General features: G+C 46.4%; 1 protein-coding gene across 1 annotated transcript; it reads right to left on the reverse strand.

Annotated features, from left to right (window-relative positions):
- Positions 1 to 500: 500 nt before the first annotated feature.
- On the reverse strand, positions 501 to 9,255 carry LOC123449451 (scarecrow-like protein 21). Its single transcript, XM_045126685.1, has 3 exons — positions 9,134 to 9,255; positions 2,119 to 3,884; positions 501 to 989 (listed from the first exon to the last, which is right to left on the reverse strand). The coding sequence occupies exon 2, from the start codon at positions 3,757 to 3,759 to the stop codon at positions 2,149 to 2,151; it is 1,611 nt and encodes a 536-aa protein (XP_044982620.1). The 5' UTR covers positions 3,760 to 3,884; positions 9,134 to 9,255; the 3' UTR covers positions 501 to 989; positions 2,119 to 2,148.
- Positions 9,256 to 20,083: the final 10,828 nt, after the last annotated feature.

The raw sequence follows: 20,083 nt of genomic DNA on the forward strand, positions 1-20,083 counted from the left end.
AAAGAATTATTATTGCCGATATGACAGAAAAAGAAAGATTCAAATAACCTTGTTTATATACAATACACAACAATTAAAGGTGGCTTAGTTGGTTATTTTGCTCAAAGTCTAATGAATAGATTTGGGTTCAAGTCCCCTTTCTAGCACTTTTATTTTCCTTTTATATTGTGTATCCAAAAACCAGAAAAAACACTAGCCATTTACTATTGACGTATACGGTTTTTGAGAAAAGAAAAAAATCGATGGAATCAAGCGTGTGGGTCACGAGAGGAAGCTGGGCTACGATTGTACGGATCTGTTGCACAGTCCTAGAGTAAATCGAACACTCGCCATGAAACACCTCGATGTGAGAGACACACACAACCCAGTGACACATCTTCCACTTCGGTGCCTTTCATCAAAACTACAGTAGCGTTAGTGTGTAAAAATCCATCTGTCTATAATCTGCTGGCACGTCATAGTGAAAAGTAAAAAACAGATGTTTAAAGAAATGTGAAGTGTTGCGACAAAGAAACCAGAAATATATTAGTAGAAGTTGCCACCCAGTTTGTGTGACATATACATACAATAAAGCATCCATCAAATGGTACATACACAATCTACTCTTTTCTTGCGAACATACACAATCTACCAGGCAACTGTGTGCCAGCTACCATGGCCTAGCATAAGCTCCAGTTTTCGCATAAAGATCAGAGAGAAAAAATGAAACTACAAGGAACATAAAGACACCCTTTAAGATTCAGGACGTGGTTCACCAGCTCGGGATAGTCACTAGACGGTAGCAGCAGCATGGTTTGTACCTATATTACAACCCAAGCCACGACTACTATTTCAGTTATACCCATCAAATCTGAATGGTGTGCGCAGGGGAGGGTTGACAGCTGGGCGCCAAGAAGCAAGCAGCCACAGTTCTTTGGATTATGGAATTCACATTCGCTGATTAGGTTCCACCTTGGATTTATGTGCCGAACACAAAGCCATGAAAGAACCTGTAGGCAAGAAAACTGTAAGGACCAGATATTTAATACATGGCACAGGTATGTGAGAAGGATAAATCAACTTAAACTTTTACAAAGACTGAACTATTGAGTTTTTTTTTTTTTGCAAAAAAACTGAATTGTTGAGTTAATCATCCGGCAACACAGAAAAGCATGCACTAATTCACAACTCATGTCAGTTTTACTTAATTGTTTCAGATCCATGAACATAGACTAAGAACAGAATCAGTGTGTCGTGTGTTGACATATATTGAACCATGTGAATTAGTATATACGTCTCTATAATACCACCAACATCAAGAGACAAACTGAAGATTTCTAAGCCAGAGCTAGCCTTCTAAGATGACATCTATTTCAGGTTGGAGCCATGGAGGTACTAATACTACCTAAGAGCATCTCCAATTTCAGGTTGAACCAAGGGAAGGGGATCGCACAAATCTACAACAAGCACAGTCGGTTACTGTTCCAGGTGCCATCTTCAACACAAAGAATTACCGAACACCAGAAGGCAACTCCAAGTATGAAACTATAATTAGGGCAACATTGATTGATTCCCTGGCCGGAGTACACAAATCTGTCGGCCAAACCTGACCAACGAGAACACGACACTCTCGACTCGCTGGCACTGGCATAAAAAGCTTCACCAGAATAGGGAACTAGCCAAGGCAGAGACATCAAGTGGATTGGCCTCCACCACTGTCATGGCGGTACAACCAGGGAAACGGTCAGGCGGCAGGGGGGATGAAAGCGAGTTCGGAAAATCTATCCCAGGTGTATGTAGAGGACTGTACTGTCGGCTAAAATCCCAACAGGATTACAAGCTTGGAGGTACAAACTATCAAAAATTAATTCAGCAATTTTCATAAAACACCAAAGTTTTATGGCTTCTGACACAGAACCTCAAGTTTTACTCCACCTGCATTGCTTGTTAAGCTCAGCTGGGAATTAATTACAGTTGTGCTTTCTGAAACCTATGGTACTTGTAAAACCCAAGAATACGTGCCACGGGCAATAAAAAACGAGTGTGTTCTCCAACTAAAACCACACAACATGGGGTTTAAGTAATTGGATAGACCATGATACAAATCTACCATATGTTACTAGGTTACGAACAACATACCTAAACAAGCTTCTTCCATATTCAAGAATGTCACCGCCATGCAGAAGATACAACCAGCTTTCTGTTCTTCCATCCAAGATAAATGACACCATCTTTCTCCTCTAGCTTGTAGTAGCTGTTGTAACCATTTAACAGTGCTCTGATAGTATTGTTCACCAATGCACTTAGTGGGTATGGTCTAAAGCCAGCCATTGCAAACCTAGACCGCCACTTTCCAAATGGTTCGTGCCTCTCCACTCTTTCTGCACCTTCACATGCAATTAAATTGACAATATCTCTTGCAACACAGTGCTGCTCCGTGCTCATCCTCACCTTGTCATCCCTGGGGCAAGCAACATCTATTGCCTCGAACATGGCTGTGTAGTAGTCAAGGGTCTCCATGTATCTACTGAAGAATGGGGCGGTGTTTGTGTTAGCCTCCTGCTCTACAAGAGTTACCACCCTAGGAGAAAGGCTCTTAACCATTCTCAATATCCTATCCCGGTGGTTTTCTATGCAGACACTCTCATCAGGAGTATGATGCAGCTGATATGCAAAGTTGACAGCAATAGCCTCTCCCTTTCTTATATCGAGATGTTCAAGTGTAACCTCATGACTAGCTGCATTTACAGCATTGAACTCAAAGGGCAGACAACATGACTGGGCAATGTTGCATAACCTACGCCCAACTATATCCAGTCCACCACCTCGGGCATAAGCCGAATCTGAATCATCTATACCAGTAATTCTTAGATATGGTGGTCCGCTAGCCCTCGCAGCAAGGGCCTGTATCATAGTTACCCACTGGCTCCCTTGAGCAATTTGGAAATCAATGATGTGAATAAAGTTCTCACCCTTAACAGCCTCGGCTATAGCACCATTGGCAGACATGTAACCAAATTTGAAGAATGGACAGATATCATAGAGAAGATGCATGTAGGACATGAGCTCTGAATTTGTAGGTTGAGGTTCCTTACACTTCAGAGATTTATACAACGCATGTCCAGTAGAATAACGCCTCGCAACAAGGCCTTCCAACATATACGCTCCCAGACGTTGGATTGGTTCTCCAGACACGGAAACCATCTTCTGTAACTCTGATATCAGCAAGTCCTCATGACAATTATTCTCATCAACAGCCTTACCACATGCTACAATTACCTGCTTCAAGTCCCCAGAGCTAATTCCCAGAAGCTCTCTCCAGTTACTTTGGTGCATTGCGGCACCAATTACTAGGGATCTGTCAGAACTAACTGCATCTGAATCAGATCCAAATAGTGCATCTGCTAGCTCCTGAAGATTTGTAAACCCCAAACCTGGAACCTCAGTGATGCCACTTGCAGGAGAATCATATGTGTGATCTGAGTGGCTATCATGCAGAGAAATGTGGCTCCCACTTATGCACTGAGGAGATGTAGAGCTATGGGCAGCATAAACACAATTGGCTGATGAAGACTCTAGAGTGCAGTACTGTGGGTGAATCACCTGAGACTTTGAATCGCTGTTCTGTGACCCCCCATCAGAGGACATGTACTGATGATCCTCATGATTTTGTTGCACATAGCAAGCACCATTTCCACCCACATGCATTGAACTGCTGTAGTATGGTATTTGAGAATTGTCTGGATATCTGTATGACATGTTAGAGGCCTTTGTTGACATATTTTCCAACCTTGTGGAGGTGATCTATTTGCCAGAATCCAAGGAGACGATACACCTCCCCGAGAATAACAGCAATTAGTTTTGACTTCTTTATCAATAAATGTTCAGTGCGGCGATGATATCAACTGCATAGGACAAATATACGATAAGTTAAAGAGAAATATAAATGTAGATCATAAAGAAATAACTAAATATCATTTGAGAGAGCCGGCCAAACGAATTGAAACGTCATCAATCTCTTCCTCATGCTGGAAACAAGTACAAGCTAGCAAACCCAGGACTGGAATAACCTCTCTACTGGATCTTAAGTATCCCGACTCGAACGGATCTTAATTTGGGATGTTAAAACACATAAATAGCCTAGCAGAATTGGAAAGCACACTTATGCTGGAAACAAGTAAGCGAAGCTACCTAACCCAGGACTGGATCAATCTCTTCCACTATGCTGGAATCAAGTAAGCGAAGCTACCAAACCCAGGACTGGAATAATCTCTCTGCTGGATCTTAAGTCCCCCGACTCGAACGGATCTTAATTTGGAAGGTTAAAACGCAGAAATAGCCTAGCAGAATTGGAAAGCACTTATGCATGGTCTGCCCCTGTCTGAATCATTTGTTCACCTAGAAGTAAGTTTTCTCCATCACATGAAGCACCATTTTTTCTAAAGGAAGGCAAAAGTTATATCCACTAAGACTAGATCAAATTTCTCAAATTATAGGGTTTATCTACACCCAAATTATATGGAACAAAAAAGATGATTGTGGATGATACACACATAAAAAGAAAAAATGCATTAAGACTAAAGAAGTAAAGACACATGCATTCAATAAATGACACATGCATTCAATAAATAGTCTATTAATATAGTTATCTACAAGGATATCGCAGGACATCTCAAATATGATGGGAGGTATTTTAGACCATGCTAAGAACTATTGCTCAAATGGCAAGTAAAAGGGAACTCATAGTCCTGCCATATAAATAAAGTTAACCTATGGCATGCCTGCAATCCCACTAAGTGGTATGACACCAATTGAACATGCCCTCAACATTCCTGGAGAATCATCGTTTCTCTACATGTATAGGAGCCAGGCCCGGGCCAAGGGGTGTGCCACCTGTGCCGTCGCACAGTCCCAACTTTATAGGGGGGGGCGAATCACAGCATGCAGGCCTGCCCAGTATAGTCCTCTAGAACCAGCTTCGTGAACGCTAGGAACAAGCACTCGTCCCTGCCGGCGGCAGGGGTGGTGACAGGCACGCGGAGCTCTGCCTCATACTTTCTCATGGAGAGGGAGATCCAGGTGGTACCGAGTACCGACGCCCAACGGGACGACGGGGTCGAGCTCCTTTGGTAAGAGCCATGCAACAGCACGCAACTGACTTTGCGATTGGATGTTCAGGAGAAACACCTGTCTAATTGATTCATCTAAACTCTAAACTGGTGCTATGCCATGCTCACTCATGATTATTATTTTCTTGGCACCTATGATTAGTAGTACTTTCGAAGCTATGACAAGCCTCGTTGAGTAGTGGACACCTCAGTCGTTCCGCGTCCCCTGCGTCGCCTCCTCCCTGGCGACTCGGGGGAAACCCTAGCACCGCCGCCGCCGCGTTTTCCCCCTCTCTCCCTCTCCTCCGCCGCTGCCAGAGGGAGCCATGGCACTGGCTTGTGGCCTTGATGAAGGTGGCGGCGGGGACCCTGCGTCTGGACGGCGGCGGGGATCTTGCGCCTGACGGCGGCGGTTCCCGGGGCGGCGGTTCCCGGAGCGGCAGCTTCATTCCAGGGGCGGCGGGGATCTCAGGCCTGGACGACGCCCCACGGGACGGCGATGGCTTCGGTCGGCGGCTCCTGGTGGCGGCGGGGTTCCAGAGCCTGGACGGCGGCGCCCGGGGTGGCGGCGGCTTCAGCTCCCGGGGCCGGGTCGCCTGGTAATCCAGCCTGATCCACCACGCCAGCCTGGTTCCGGGTGCCTTCTCCTGGTGCTTGCTGGCCGGATCTAATCCGGTCTTGGCGGTGCCGACGGCGACAGCTTACCTGGGACCATGGTGGTGGCGGTGTCCCCTCCGCCGGGGATGACGGGTCTGATGGTGGGGAGACATGGTTGCCGGTGAAAACCGTGCCGACGGCGAACGATGGCGGCTTTCTGAGCCGTTACCTTGATGAAGGCTTCGTTCTGTAACTACTGTTGATCCACTCGTCCTGCTCCGGGGGAAACCCTAGGATCTGGTTTTCCAGATCGGACGATGGCGGCATTGCGGTGTCGTTCCTCTCTAGGGAGCATCGTTTGTGGAGCAGTGCTGGAAGACGGTGGCAGGAGGTGGAGCGTCTTCGTCCTGCACGGAGCTTCAGTGGTGATGTCAGGTCATGCCTGGCCGACAGGTGCTACGCTTTGTCATGCCTGGTCGGCAGGTGCTACCCACGACAGATCTTACTGAGCCTTCGCGTTTGGATGGACGAGCACGGGGAGGTGGTGCCGTTGGGCGCCGTGGTGGCGTCGACGGATGGCTGGACTGACAAGGATTATGCGGATCTCTCTCCTGAAGATGGTTCAACGGTTCGAGGATGATGGCGGCTTCTAAAACGTGTGCATGTGGTGTACGCTTTAGGTCTGCTGCACCGGCTGTGAGTTCCGATACGTTATGTGGATGGATCGGAGACGCGAGAGCACTCCACATTATCACGGTATGTAGGTGTGAGAGGGGGCTTCGGGTGGTTTGATGTATGTACTTGTCAGACCTTTGTTGAATAAGTAATAAAGATGGCTGCATGCATCACTCGATGCAGAGGCCGGGGCTCAGCCTCCTTTTCTAAAAAAAGTAGTACTTTCGAAGCACGGTAAAGTAGTAAATCTACTATCACTTGGAGATTAAGCTACCTGGTTTGAGTTCTTATGATTCAGTTTCATGGAATTTCTTGGTGAATCTTTCTTAGAAAATTTTGCACTTAAATTAGGCCCCATATTAGAGTTTAGCACAGGGCCCCTAATTTTGCCAGCCCGGCCCTAATAGGAGCCATATTGGGTGCAACACCGAACTGGAACATGTCATCACGTCACATAACTAGATATTGTATCAACGAAGAGCAGAAATAGCTTGTTCTAAAATTACCCCCAATCTGGCACACCCAGCAACAGCATATGCCAAAAAGAGTTCACTGTAGCATCGCTAACGCCAACTAGTCCAATTTTCCATACCCCAGCAACTTGGTACATGCCTAATATGTTTTTATATCGGATACAAACTGGAAACTCCTGCATCTTACGTGATTGCTACATGGAATCAATCACTACAATCAATATAGCATGTGAGAAATTGCCTAAAACATATATGCTATTTTTTACTTTTACATATACAGAGATATCTGGCCTGGTCTAGGCATTTATGATATTGCTTTCACGTGGGAAAGAGCACGACATGCTACTTTCAATTCTGCTAAAAAAATGAGGACGCCTATGTGTGATGAACGTTTGCTTGATGGATAAATGGATTTCGAAATTGATAAACAGTAATGTCTTATGACAACAACTCCTTGAGAGGAAATAACTCTGTAGGGAGGTGTTATCACACACAGGTGTGCACTAAACCTGGAAATTCACATTTTTCACAGGGAGGTTTATAAGATTGTGCATTAATACTAAAACTTTGGCCTATCAAGTCAATAAGCAGTGAAGGTCGCTCGCATACTAGGAGACGCTTGGGCTTGTGTAAGATTCAGAAGAGAGCTGGTAAGAGAAATTTGGTGTTATGGCAGAATCCAGAAGCCATGTGTGCAGATGAGCTGTTGAGTGATGAGCCCTAAACCACATAAAGGACTCAGTCAAGTCATTGTATGTGACCCTGAAAACAGCAGCTTCTGTACTGCTGAGTAAGTTGGGCTTGCCTGATTTCCTAAGGCCATCAGATGGTTAATACAAATTGGCTTTGCAACAGTTATTTAGGCCATCTGAACGACTAGGAATACATCATGTTTTAGGAATGTATAATGGTTTGTTATGCTAGTACCCTGACTTATCAAATTAGCTATTGGTTGGATACTTGGGCTTTGTTGCAAAAGAACGACGACTGAGAGTGAGTTCATCAAGGGACCAGGGCACTACAATGAGTGGCAACGGAGGTGTTCGAGCAAGCAAAAGGATGGGAACCAAGAGATATGAGCTGGAAGATATGCAAAAGCTGAAACTAGTCCAGGTTGTTTGCTGCGTCATTGTGGGTTTGTGCAACTAACAATGTCAGCAGCTGCTGTGATCTGAGCTCTGACAGAAGCAACTGTGAATGGAATCCAATGTCCAAGTTGACTCTGTACAATTATGGTTCTAACCCAAATAGAGCAAGAGAACACAAGATAAATTGTGTTTCCCTATCAGCTATAATCAACCCAAATAATATACCTGCTGTCGAAAACATCCAAGCAGAGAAGATAACAGGAAATTTAGAAAAAGGGCCGACGCTTGTAAATCGTAGTCGAAAGATAGAACGGGATAGTTGTGCAGTCAGTGTTACTCATAAACAGGGACACGTGCAGAATCCGACTTAGATTCGCAGACAGGGTGTCCAACTGGCAAGTTTTATTTCTTTGGCATGGCAATTAACAATTTGATCCAACCTTGTCAGGGTGTCCCATTAGGAAAAAAGAATTGGACATGGCAAATAACATCTTGAATCCGACACGGTTCAGGTGTCCGATTCGGCAAAAAGAAAAAATGGTAGGGCGCCGGTGCCTGAGCAACAATGCAGCACATAATCAAAACCTCGCTGGTCCAGCAAAGAGCTAAACAAAATAGGGACGCATAAGGTGTGGTTTCCCCAAATAAGAATGCATCAACCAACCCTGTTCCAAAATTCAGAGGTTCTCATCCTTGGGACAGCATACCAATTCAGCGTATCTGGATCTAGATGGTGTGCCGGGCAGAGTTCATGGGGGTCAGTGGGTGGTTGAACTACTGGTCACACACATTATGTGGGTGACAAAAGTGGTCCTACTTCGGAAACCAAGGGCCGAAACCGTGGACAGGGTTGAGGATGGGGCAGCGGGGCCGCGACGATGTAGAACGCGGGCTGTAACGACACGCCTGTGATGTGACGGTGAGGGGCGGAGGGGTTGGGGGTAAACTGGTAAAGCGTCGGCGGTGACGCCGGCAGGGCGGCAGCTCTGGGACTAAGGCGCGGAGGGGGTTAGTACTCCTGAGCCCCCCTTGCCTCCTTGGTCGGATTCGGGGGCAGGCGAGCAAGGAGGAAGACGAGTAGAAGAGGAAACGGACGGGACGGCGGGTCGGCGGCGAGAACGGCGCGAAACCAACCGAGCCTAGCACAGAAAATCTACGCGTACCACCACACAGCAGAGTCCAGGGAGCGGCACGGAGGGGCGGCGGGGCATACCTTGACGAGCGGCGCGGTTCGTCGGAGCTTCCCGGCCCCGGCGGAGGAAAAGGCGAGGAAGAGGGGAGGGAGGAAACAACAAGGCTGAGCACCTACCAGCCCGACGACTAGACGAGACGCGACGGGGACAATAAGGGAAGTGGGGACGGAGAGCGGCATGTGCGGTTGCGGGGGACGCGGTTACGGGGAGGGCCCCCGGCGGACGCCGGACGTGCGATCCCCATCGGACGGCGCCGCGATTTGATTTTATTACTAGTTTTCTGCCACTGAACTGAAAAGCACGAGATAAACGAAGGGATGAGCAGGCGGGCGGGCGGGCACCACGCAACCACTGATGGTTGTCTTGATTGGCTTTCCTTCACGCGATGCAAGCATGACAGTCCAACTCGGTCGTCATTACTGGCGTGGCGCATCCGCATTTAGGCCGTGTGTGTGCGGGAAAGACAGAGATAATGCGAGGACCGTGCCGGAAAATGCACATTCGACAAAAAATACAGTGGGGAATGCTACGCGTCCGTCACATGATTTGTAAAAATTATCCGTCACCTAGCTAGCCGTCGGATGCCGATCTAATGTCTCGCATCCGCGCTGCATGGTCAGTAGTTATTTCCTGAAACGACGCTCGAGTTGCGGAAACTTTCGCTTTGTTGCAAGAAATAAACTTTGGATCCATTAATTCCTGAAACAAGGGTCAAGTTTCAGAAACAATTTGCTTGTTGCAGAAAAAAATTCTTCTTCTTTCTGTAACATAGGTATTTTTACGGAAGAATTTTTTGCAACAACGGTAAAGTTTCAGGAATTTTTACAACGAAAGTCACGTTGCAGCCGGGATCCATGCTCAACGGAGAGTCGGGCGCGCGAGCAGGGACGCACCTCCAGCGAGGCAGAGAAGCTCCCCGACGGCGGGAGCTCGCCGGCGTCCGCGCCGCACACCTCCTCATTCGCCGCGCGAGGTGGGGATCCGGCTATCCGACGAGGGGCTGGATCTCGTCGGCGAGGTGGGGATCCGGCGAACTGGCGAGAACCGACGGCGGCGACGGTTCGCCAGACTCCGGCAGGCTCGTCCCCAGTAGCAGAGGAGCCACGACGAGGAACCTGGAGTGCTCCAGCTTCAGCCCCCGTTCCTGAAACAACGCTCCAGTTTCTGAAACAACGAGCCAGTTTGGGGAAATGGTTCGTGATCGAGGCGAGATCTAACGGACGAGCGGGCGACGCATGGATCAACCGGATCAGTCGGTGGGATGTAATCTTTTCCCAAATACATTGGACTAAAATATCTACTCCTATAAGGTGAATCTACGGTCGTGGTGGTTGGTAAGTGGCCTTTTGTTTGTACCCAACGATCGAAATATCCAGTCTCATCGATTTGCTCCTCATTTTTCTCTAACGAGACCTTCCCTGCTGGTTTATATCTGTAGAAACCAATGCCTTCGCCCCGCACATCGTTCCACTGCTTCTCTTAACCCAGATAGGTAGGGTTTCAAGTCGGCCACCGCACCATGCATCTCATATCGCGATGTCGTGGGATGGAGCTTACGGGACTGAGATCCAATAACTTCGCTCGGTGAAGTCACGCTGCAATTTTAGTCCTAGAATAAGAGATTATATGATGATATTGCTGTTCTAATTATGATCATGATGCATGCATGTCCATATCTTGTTTAGTCGACACCTCTCTCTAAACATGTGGGCATATTTATTGATCTCGGTTTTCGCTTGAGGACAAGCGAAATCTAAGCTTGGGGGAGTTGATACGTCCATTTTGCATCATGCTTTTATGTTGATATTTATCGCTTTATGGGTTGTTATTACACTTTATGGTATAATACTTATGCCTTTTCTCTCTTATTTTGCAAGGTTTACATGAAGAGGGAGAATGCCGGCAGCTGGAATTCTGGCCTGAAAAAGGAGCAAGTTTGAGATACCTATTATGCGCAACTCCAAAAGCCGTGGAAATCAACGAGGAATTATTTTGGAATTTATAAAAAATACTGGACCGAAGAAGTACCAGAGGGGAGCCACTAGGAGGCCACAAGCCTGTTAGGCGCGAACTACCCCCATGGTCGCGCCTAGGGGGCTTGTGGGCTCCCTGTTGGCCCTCTGGCTCCCCTCTTTTGCTATAAGGAGGGTTTCGTTCTAGAAAAAATCGAGAGGAGACTTTCGGGAGGAATCGCCGCCGCCACGAGGCGGAACTTGAGCAGAACCAATCTAGAGCTCCGGCAGGGTCGTCCTACCAGGGAAACTTCCCTCCCGGAGGAAGAAATCGTTGCATCATCATCACCAACACTCTTCTCATCGGAGGGGACTCATCACCATCAACATCTTCATCAGCACCATCTCATCTCCAAACCCTAGTTCATCTCTTGTAACCAATCTCCGTCTCGCGACTCCGATTGGTACTTGTAAGGTTGCTAGTAGTGTTAATTACTCTTTGTAGTTGATGCTAGTTGGATTACTCGGTGGAAGATTATATGTTAAGATCCTTGATGCTATTCAATACCTCTCTGGTAATGAATATTATTATGCTTTGTGAGTAGTCACTTTTGTTCCTGAGGACATGGGATAAGTCATGCTATAAGTAGTCATGTGAATTTGGTATTCGTTCGATATTTTGATGCGTTGTATGTTGTTTTTCCTCTAGGGGTGTTATGTGAACGTCGACTACATAACACTTCACCATTATTTGGGCCTAGAGGAAGGCATTGGAAAGTAGTAAGTAGATGATGGGTTGCTAGAGTGACAGAAACTTAAACCCTAGTTTATGCGTTGCTTCGTAAGGGGCTGATTTGGATCCACTGGTTTAATGCTATGGTTAGACTTTGTCTTAATTCTTCTTCGTAGTTGCGGATGCTTGCGAGAGGGGTTAATCATAAGTGGGAGGTTTGTCCAAGTAAGGGCAGCACCCAAGCACCGGTCCACCCACATATCAAACTATCAAAGTAGCGAACGTTAATCATATGAACATGATGAAAACTAGCTTGACAGAAATTCCCGTGTGTCCTCGGGAGCGCTTTACCTCCTATAAGAGTTTGTCTAGGCTTGTCCCTTGCTACAAAAGGGATTGGGCCACTTTCTGCACCTTTGTTACTATTGCTACTTGTTACCTGCTACTTGCTACGAATCATCTTATCACACAACTATCTGTTACCGATAATTTCAGTGCTTGCAGAGAATACCTTGCTGAAAACCACTTGTCAGATCCTTCTGCTCCTCGTTGGGTTCGACACTCTTACTTATCGAAAGGACTATGATAGATCCCCTACACTTGTGGGTCATCAGACATCTTCAACACTCCGGCTAGAACAAAGATGGAAGAATAACAAGAGAGGCTTGAATTAAATCCACCGAAAAGAGAACAAGAATGAATAAATGATGAACTAGAAACTCCTGAGAATCTTCACAATGAATCACCGGATAAGAGAGAAAAGAACATATAGCGGAAGCAACAATGGAATGAAATGCACTTGGATGATAATGAATCATTGAAGAAAAGGGCGGGGGTGGGAAAAACAAAGACAACTTGGGACAGATGAGAAGAACTCCGAAAAGAAATGAGAGATTGATGTTGCAAAATTGGAGAGGATAGAATAACTTGAAGGGAAGCACACCGGTTGAAAAGCATTGACATAACAACTCCGGTTGACAAGAATTGATAAGACAATTGATAGAGCAAAAGAATTTGCATTCCCATAAAATACGAGAATGCCTCTTGGAAAGATATGAAATCACCATTTGACATCAAAGCAACTCGAATTACCATACTCCAACAAAACAAAGGGGTGAGGCTTATGAAACAAGCCAAAACAAATTCATGAGAGAGATTCCGTCCGATATTTTCGTGGATGAGGCTCGCACGGGCTCTATCCTATAGTAGCCATCATGTGCAAGGCAGTGCACACGACATACAAAGCGTCCCCGAGTCGTAGCAAGCTACAAGGATCTTTAAGACACAACGAGAACCACTGTAAAATGACCGTGAACAAACGAATCCACTAGATGTCAAACCCCAACCTAACATCATGCATTTTTTGGAAGATTGTCCTACAAATAACTACTTGAATTCCCACCTAAGAACTCCCGAAATTTCTGGTCATGCAATCTGGTCCATGGATACAAGGAGTATAATATCACTCAACTCCTATACTAACCTGTCCAATGTATCACATCCATCAACACATAACCAGAATCTCGGAACTTCATCTATCTCAGACCCTCGTAATCACAACGATACTAAGTATGGTGATACATCCGGATCTATCTGCACCAATACTGGGGAAGCCGGACTCCTCTCGCCACTACTAGTATTGAAGCAATTTCAAATATCCTTCGTCCTGAGATACTATGAAATCTGAATGATAACGATGTGCTCAAGAATCCCCTGGAGCTCAACTCCCCGGAAGAAATCAAGTCAGACAGGAGGCACCAAGACAGAACTCCGTCACATCAACATCATATAGATTCCAAAAATATCCGCGTGAACCTAAAAAAATTTGAGAGAGAAGAGGAGTAGAATTAAAATTCCGAAGTTGTGAACCTCACCAGAGCATAGAAGAGGAGAAAAAAGAAACCTACTCTCCGATATAACTAAGACTCAAAATTGTTTTTCACTAGACTTGACTCGGCCAAGTTCGATCAATCAAGGGGGCTCCTAGGTCGGTACTGCTTTGTTACCAACTTGTAATGCCCAAGATGCGACCCTATCCTTATTTTGGCGCGAGGGCCTCAACAGGGATAGAAGCGCATTTTGTCGTTTCGCAAGAATGGATATTGTTACAAGTACATGTACCGAAGAGAAAAGTATATGGAATTGGCTTACACTCGCCACAAGCTACATCAGAGTCACATCAGTATAATACATAAATGTCACGAAGAAGAGCAGGGTCCGACTACGGACAAAAACAAACAAGAAAAGAACGACGTCCATCCTTGCTATCCCAGGCTGCTGGCCTGGAACCCATCCTAGATCGACAAAGAGGAAGAAGAAGAAACTCCAAATGAACAATCGTTGCGCTCATGTCTTAATATCCATACATGTACCTGCAACTGGTGTTATAGTAATCTGTGAGCCAGAGGGGAGTCAACAATCTCATTTCCAAAGGTATCAAGACTATCAAAGCTTAATGGGTCAGGTATGGTAAAGTGGTGAGGCTGCAGCACGCGACTAAGCATTTTATTTAGTGGCTAACTTATGAGTACAAGAATAAAGAGGGGGATGATCTACGCATAGAGGACGTGATCTGATAATGATCAAATGGATGATCCTGAACACCTACTTATGTCATACATAACCCCACCGTTTCCTCGATCGGAGAAGGAGCTCAAGAAAGAGACAGTCACGGTTACACACTCAGTTGGCATATTTTAATTAAGCTTACTTTGAGTTATCTAGAATTGGATGTTAAACAAAGTTTCCACGTTGTCACATAACCGCAGGCACGGCTTTCCGAAAGATTTAACCCTGCAGGGGTGCTCCAACTAGTCCATCACAAATTACCATAACCCGCATAGAAATCCTCGATCACGAAACTCGCGATCTCGTCGGACTCCTTAGTGGAAAACCTCAACTCTGATATTACCCAAAGCATCACCAGAATCCCGACGCACAAGACATTCGTCAAAGGTAAAACTAATCCAGCAAGGCCGCCCGACGTGTCGACGATCCCGATAGGAGCCGCGTATCTCGTTCTTAGGACACGGTGGATTGTCCAAACTTCCGGTAGGCCAATCACAGAGTTGCCCCCGGTAGCCACCGACGGTTGACAGGTTGGACCAACACTCATGCGGAGCACTGGCCCGGGGGTTGATTAATTACTCTGCGGGTGCCGATGGGTCCCTATGCATTTTTATTAGGTTATTAGGTAAATGTAGTACCAAAGTTGGGCCTTGCCAGAGCAGTCTTAATCTAAGACGAATTATCAAGGGGGTCCCCATAACAACCCCGATTGTGTTAGGAGAGCTTAATTATGGAATATAACACCGGTAGCCAAAACTAAGGGGGCAAAGGTGGAACAAAACACCAGGCTAGAAAGGCCGAGCCTTCCACCTTTTACCAAGTATATAGGTGCATTAAATTAAATAGCATTAATAGGGTGATATAGCAAGGAACCCATGTTATCACATGAAAGAAACTGCACCTGCAACTAGCAACGCTAACACATGGTTAAGCAAGCGGTAACATAACCAATCAGTGGATTGCTAGGTTGTGAACATGTTGAAGCTTTTCATGGCAATGTTGAGAGGATGATATTTAACATGTGGTAGGCAGTGAGACATAGCGATAGAAACAAAATAACTAACATGGCAATGATAGTAATGATATCTGGGGAAATGGTCATCTTGCCTTAGGTCCCGCTTGAAAGAAGAACGACTCCATGAAGCACACGAACCGATGTAGTTGAAAGGGTCCACACTTTCCGACATGCTTGCGGAACTCTATCGAGACGAAGCAAACCGGAAACAAGAATCAACACACGATATTCACCACGACACATGCACAACATATTGCAATCCACATATGATGCATGATCAGCTGAATATATGCAAGACATGGCATGTCAATTCACAATAATCAAACACTACACATTAAGTGAAGTTCAATATGCAACGAGTTGCATATTGATGAAACTCCACATCCAAATTATCTAGTTCTATCCCAATTAGGTACACGACAATATTAAATGTTGGTTATGTTGGAAATATGCCCTAGAGGCAATAATAAAATGGTTATTATCATATTTCCCTGTTCATGATAATCGTCTATTGTTCATGCTATAATTGTATTAACAGGAAACAGTAATACATGTGTGAATAAATAGATCACAATGTGTCCCTAGCAAGCCTCTAGTTGGCTAGCTCGTTAGTCAATAGATGATCATGGTTTCCTGATCATGGGCATTAGATGTCATTGATAACGGGATCACATCATTGGGAGAATGATGTGATGGACAAGACCCAATCCTAAGCCTAGCACTAGATCGTGTTGTTCGTATGCTAAAGCTTTTCTAATGTCAAGTATCTTTTCCTTCGACCGTGAGATTGTGCAACTCCCGGATACCGTAGGAGTGCTTTGGGTGTATCAAACGTCACAACGTAACTGGGTGACTATAAAGGTGCACTACGGATACCTCCGAAAGTGTCTCTTGGGTTGGTACGAATCGAGATCGGGATTTGTCACTCCGTGTGACGGAGAGGTATCTCTGGGCCCACTCGGTAGAACATCATCATGAGCTCAATGTGACTAAGGAGTTAGTCACACGATGACGTGCTACGGAACGAGTAAAGAGACTTACCGGTAACGAGATTGAACAAGGTACAGGTATACCGACGATCGAATCTCGGTCAAGTTCTATACCGACAGACAAAGGGAATCGTATACGGGATTGATTGAATCCTTGACATCGTGGTTCATCCGATGAGATCATCGTGGAGCAAGTGGGAGCCACCATGGATATCCAGACCCCGCTGATGGTTATTGGCCAGAGAGGTGTCTCGGTCATGTCTGCCTGTCTCCCGAACCCGTAGGGTCTACACACTTAAGGTTCGATGACGCTAGGGTTATAGGGAATTGTTGTACGAGGTTACCGAAAGTTGTTCGGAGTCCCGGATGAGATCCCGGACGTCACGAGGAGCTCCGGAATGGTCCGGAGGTAAAGATTGATATATAGGACGGATGGTTTTGGACACCGGAAGTGTTTCGGGCGTCACCGGTAACGTACCGGGACCACCGGGACCACCGGAGGTGGTCCCGGGGGACCACTGAAGGGGGGCAACGACCCCGGGAGGCTAGATGGGCTAAGTGGGGAAGGGAACCAGCCCCTAAGTGGGCTGGTGCGCCCCCCACCCAGCCCATGCGCACCAGAGAAAGGGGGGAAGGGGGGAACCCTAGCATAGGTGGGCCTAAGGCCCACCAGAGGGGTGCGCCACCCCTCCTCCCTACCCTGGCCGCCGCCCCCTCTCCCATCTGGGGCTGCCGCACCCCTTGGGGGTGGGAACCCTAAGGGCTGCGCCCCCTCCCTCTCCCCCTATATATAGATGAGGGTTCGGGGCTGTTTGACACACGGTCTCATCTCTCTCTCGGCGCAGCCCTGCTCCTCTCCCTCCTCCTCTCTGCCGGCGCTTGGCGAAGCCCTGCCGGGAGACCTCGTCTCTCCACCGACACCACGCCGTCGTGTTGCTGGACTTCTTCCCCAACCTCTCCCTCCTCCTTGCTGGATCAAGGTGCGGGAGACGTCACCGGGCTGCACGTGTGTTGAACGCGGAGGTGCCGTTGTTCGGCACTACATCGGAATCGCTGCGAGTACGACTCCATCAACCGCGTTCTAGCAACGCTTCGGCTTAGCGATCTTCAAAGGTACGAAGATGCTCTTACCCCTCTCTCGTTGCTGGTCTCTCCATAGGAAGATCTGAACATGCGTAGGAAATTTTTTGAATTTATGCTACGTTACCCAACAGTGGCATCCGAGCCAGGTTTTCTATGCGTAGATTCTATGCACGAGTAGAACACAAAAGTTGTGGGCGATGATTTGTCAATTTGCTTGCCGTTACTAGTCTTATTCTTTTCCGGCGGTATTGTGGGATGAAGCGGCCCGGACCGACTTTACACGTACTCTTACGTGAGACTGGTTCCACCGACACACATGCACACCGTGCATAAAGGTGGCTAGCGGGTGTTTGTCTCTCCTACTCTAGTCAGATTGGATTTGATGAAAAGGGTCTTGATGAAGGGTAAATAGCTTTGGCATATCATCGTTGTGGCTGTCACGTAGGTAAGAAGGCGTTCTTGCTAGAAACCCAAATCAGCCACGTAAAACTTGCAACAACAATTAGAGGACGTCTAACTTGTTTTTGCAGGGTTTGACATGTGATGTGATATGGCCAAAGTTGTGATGTTGCATGTATGATGTATGAGATGATCATGTTATTGTAATAGGTTTCACGACTTGCATGTCGATGAGTATGACAACCGGCAGGAGCCATAGGAGTTGTCTTAATTTATTGTATGAGATGCAACGCCATGTGCTTACTACTTTTACTTCATTGCTAACGGTTAGCCATAGTAGTAGTGATAGTAGTAGTTGGCGTGACGAATTCACGGAGACACGATGATGGAGATCATGATGATGTAGATCATGGTGTCACGCCGGTGATGATGATGATCATGCGATGCCTGAAGATGGAGATCGAAAGAGCAAAGATGATAATGGCCATATCATGTCACTATATGATTGCATTGTGATGTTTATCATGTTTTACATCTTATTGCTTAAAACGACTGTAGCATAATAAGATGACCCCTCTTAAAATTTCGAGAACGTATTCCCCTAAGTGTGCACCGTTGCGAAGGTTCGTTGTCTCGAAGCACCACATGATGATCGGGTGTGATAGATTCTAACGTTCGCATACAATGGGTGTAAGCCAGATTTACACACGCGAAACACCTAGGTTGACTCGATGAGCTTAGCATGTACAGACATGACCTCGAATACAAGAGACCGAAAGGTCGAACATGAGTCGTATGGTTGAATACGATCAGCATGAAGTTGCTCACCATGGTGACTAGTCCGTCTTACGTGATGATTGGACACGGGTTAGTAAACATGGATCATGTATCACTTAGATGACTAGAGGGATGTCGATTTAAGTGGAAGTTCATACTTAATTTTATTAAATGAACTTAATTGTCATGAACTTAGTCTAAAAGTTGTCTTTATAAATATTGTAGATGTCCAACGTCAACCTCAACTTCAACGCATTCCTAGAGAAAAACAAGCTGAAAGATGATGGTAGCAACTATGCGGACTGGGTTCGCAACTTGAAGCTCATCCTTGAAGCAGCTAAAAAGGCTTATGTCCTTAATGCGCCGCTAGGTGACCCTCCCACTCCCGCAGCAGCCCAGGACATTCTGAACGTCTGGCAAGCGCGGAGTGATGACTACTCTCTGGTCAGGTGTGGCATGTTATACAGTTTAGAAACGGGGCTCCAAAGGCGTTTTGAGCAACACGGGGCATATGAGATGTTCCAGGAGCTGAAGCTAGTTTTTCAAGCTCATGCCCGTGTCGAGAGATATGAAGTCTCCGACAAGTTCTTCAGCTGTAAGATGGACGAGAACAGTTCTGTCAGTGAGCACATACTCAAAATGTCTAGGTTACACGGTCGTCTGACTTCACTTGGAGTCGAACTTCCCGGTGATGCTATAATTGACAGAATCCTCCAGTCTCTCCCACCAAGCTACAAAGGCTTTGTGCTTAACTACAACATGCAAGGGATGGAGAAGACCATTCCCGAGTTGTACTCGATGCTCAAGTCTGCAGAAGTGGAAATCAAGAAAGAGCATCAAGTGTTGATGGTCAACAAGACCACTAGTTTCAAGAAAGGCAGGGGTAAGAAGAACTTCAAGAAAGACGGCAAAACTGTTGCCGCGCCCGGTAAGCCAGATGCCGGGAAGAAGAAAAAGAACGGACCCAAGCCTGAGACTGAGTGCTTCTATTGCAAGGGAAAGGGTCACTGGAAGCGGAACTGCCCCAAATACTTAGCGGACAAGAAGGCCGACAACGTTAAAGGTATATGTGATATACATGTTATTGATGTGTACCTTACCAGCGCTCGTAGTAGCTCCTGGGTATTTGATACCGGTGTTGTTGCTCACATTTGCAACTCAAAGCAGGAACTGCGGAATAAGCGGAGACTGGCCAAGGACGTGGTGACGATGCGCGTCGGGAATGGTTCAAAGGTCGATGTGATCGCCGTCGGCACGCTACCTCTACATCTACCGTCGGGATTAGTTTTAAAACTTAATAATTGTTATTTAGTACCATCTTTAAGCATGAACATTGTGTCAGGGTCTTTCTTAATGCGAGACGGCTACTCATTTAAGTCAGAGAATAATGGTCGTTCTATTTATATGAGTGATATGTTTTATGGTCATGCTCCGCTGGTGAATGGTTTATTCTT

This window comes from Hordeum vulgare, chromosome 4H (assembly GCF_904849725.1).
Source record: "Hordeum vulgare subsp. vulgare chromosome 4H, MorexV3_pseudomolecules_assembly, whole genome shotgun sequence".
Taxonomy (NCBI): domain Eukaryota; kingdom Viridiplantae; phylum Streptophyta; class Magnoliopsida; order Poales; family Poaceae; genus Hordeum; species Hordeum vulgare.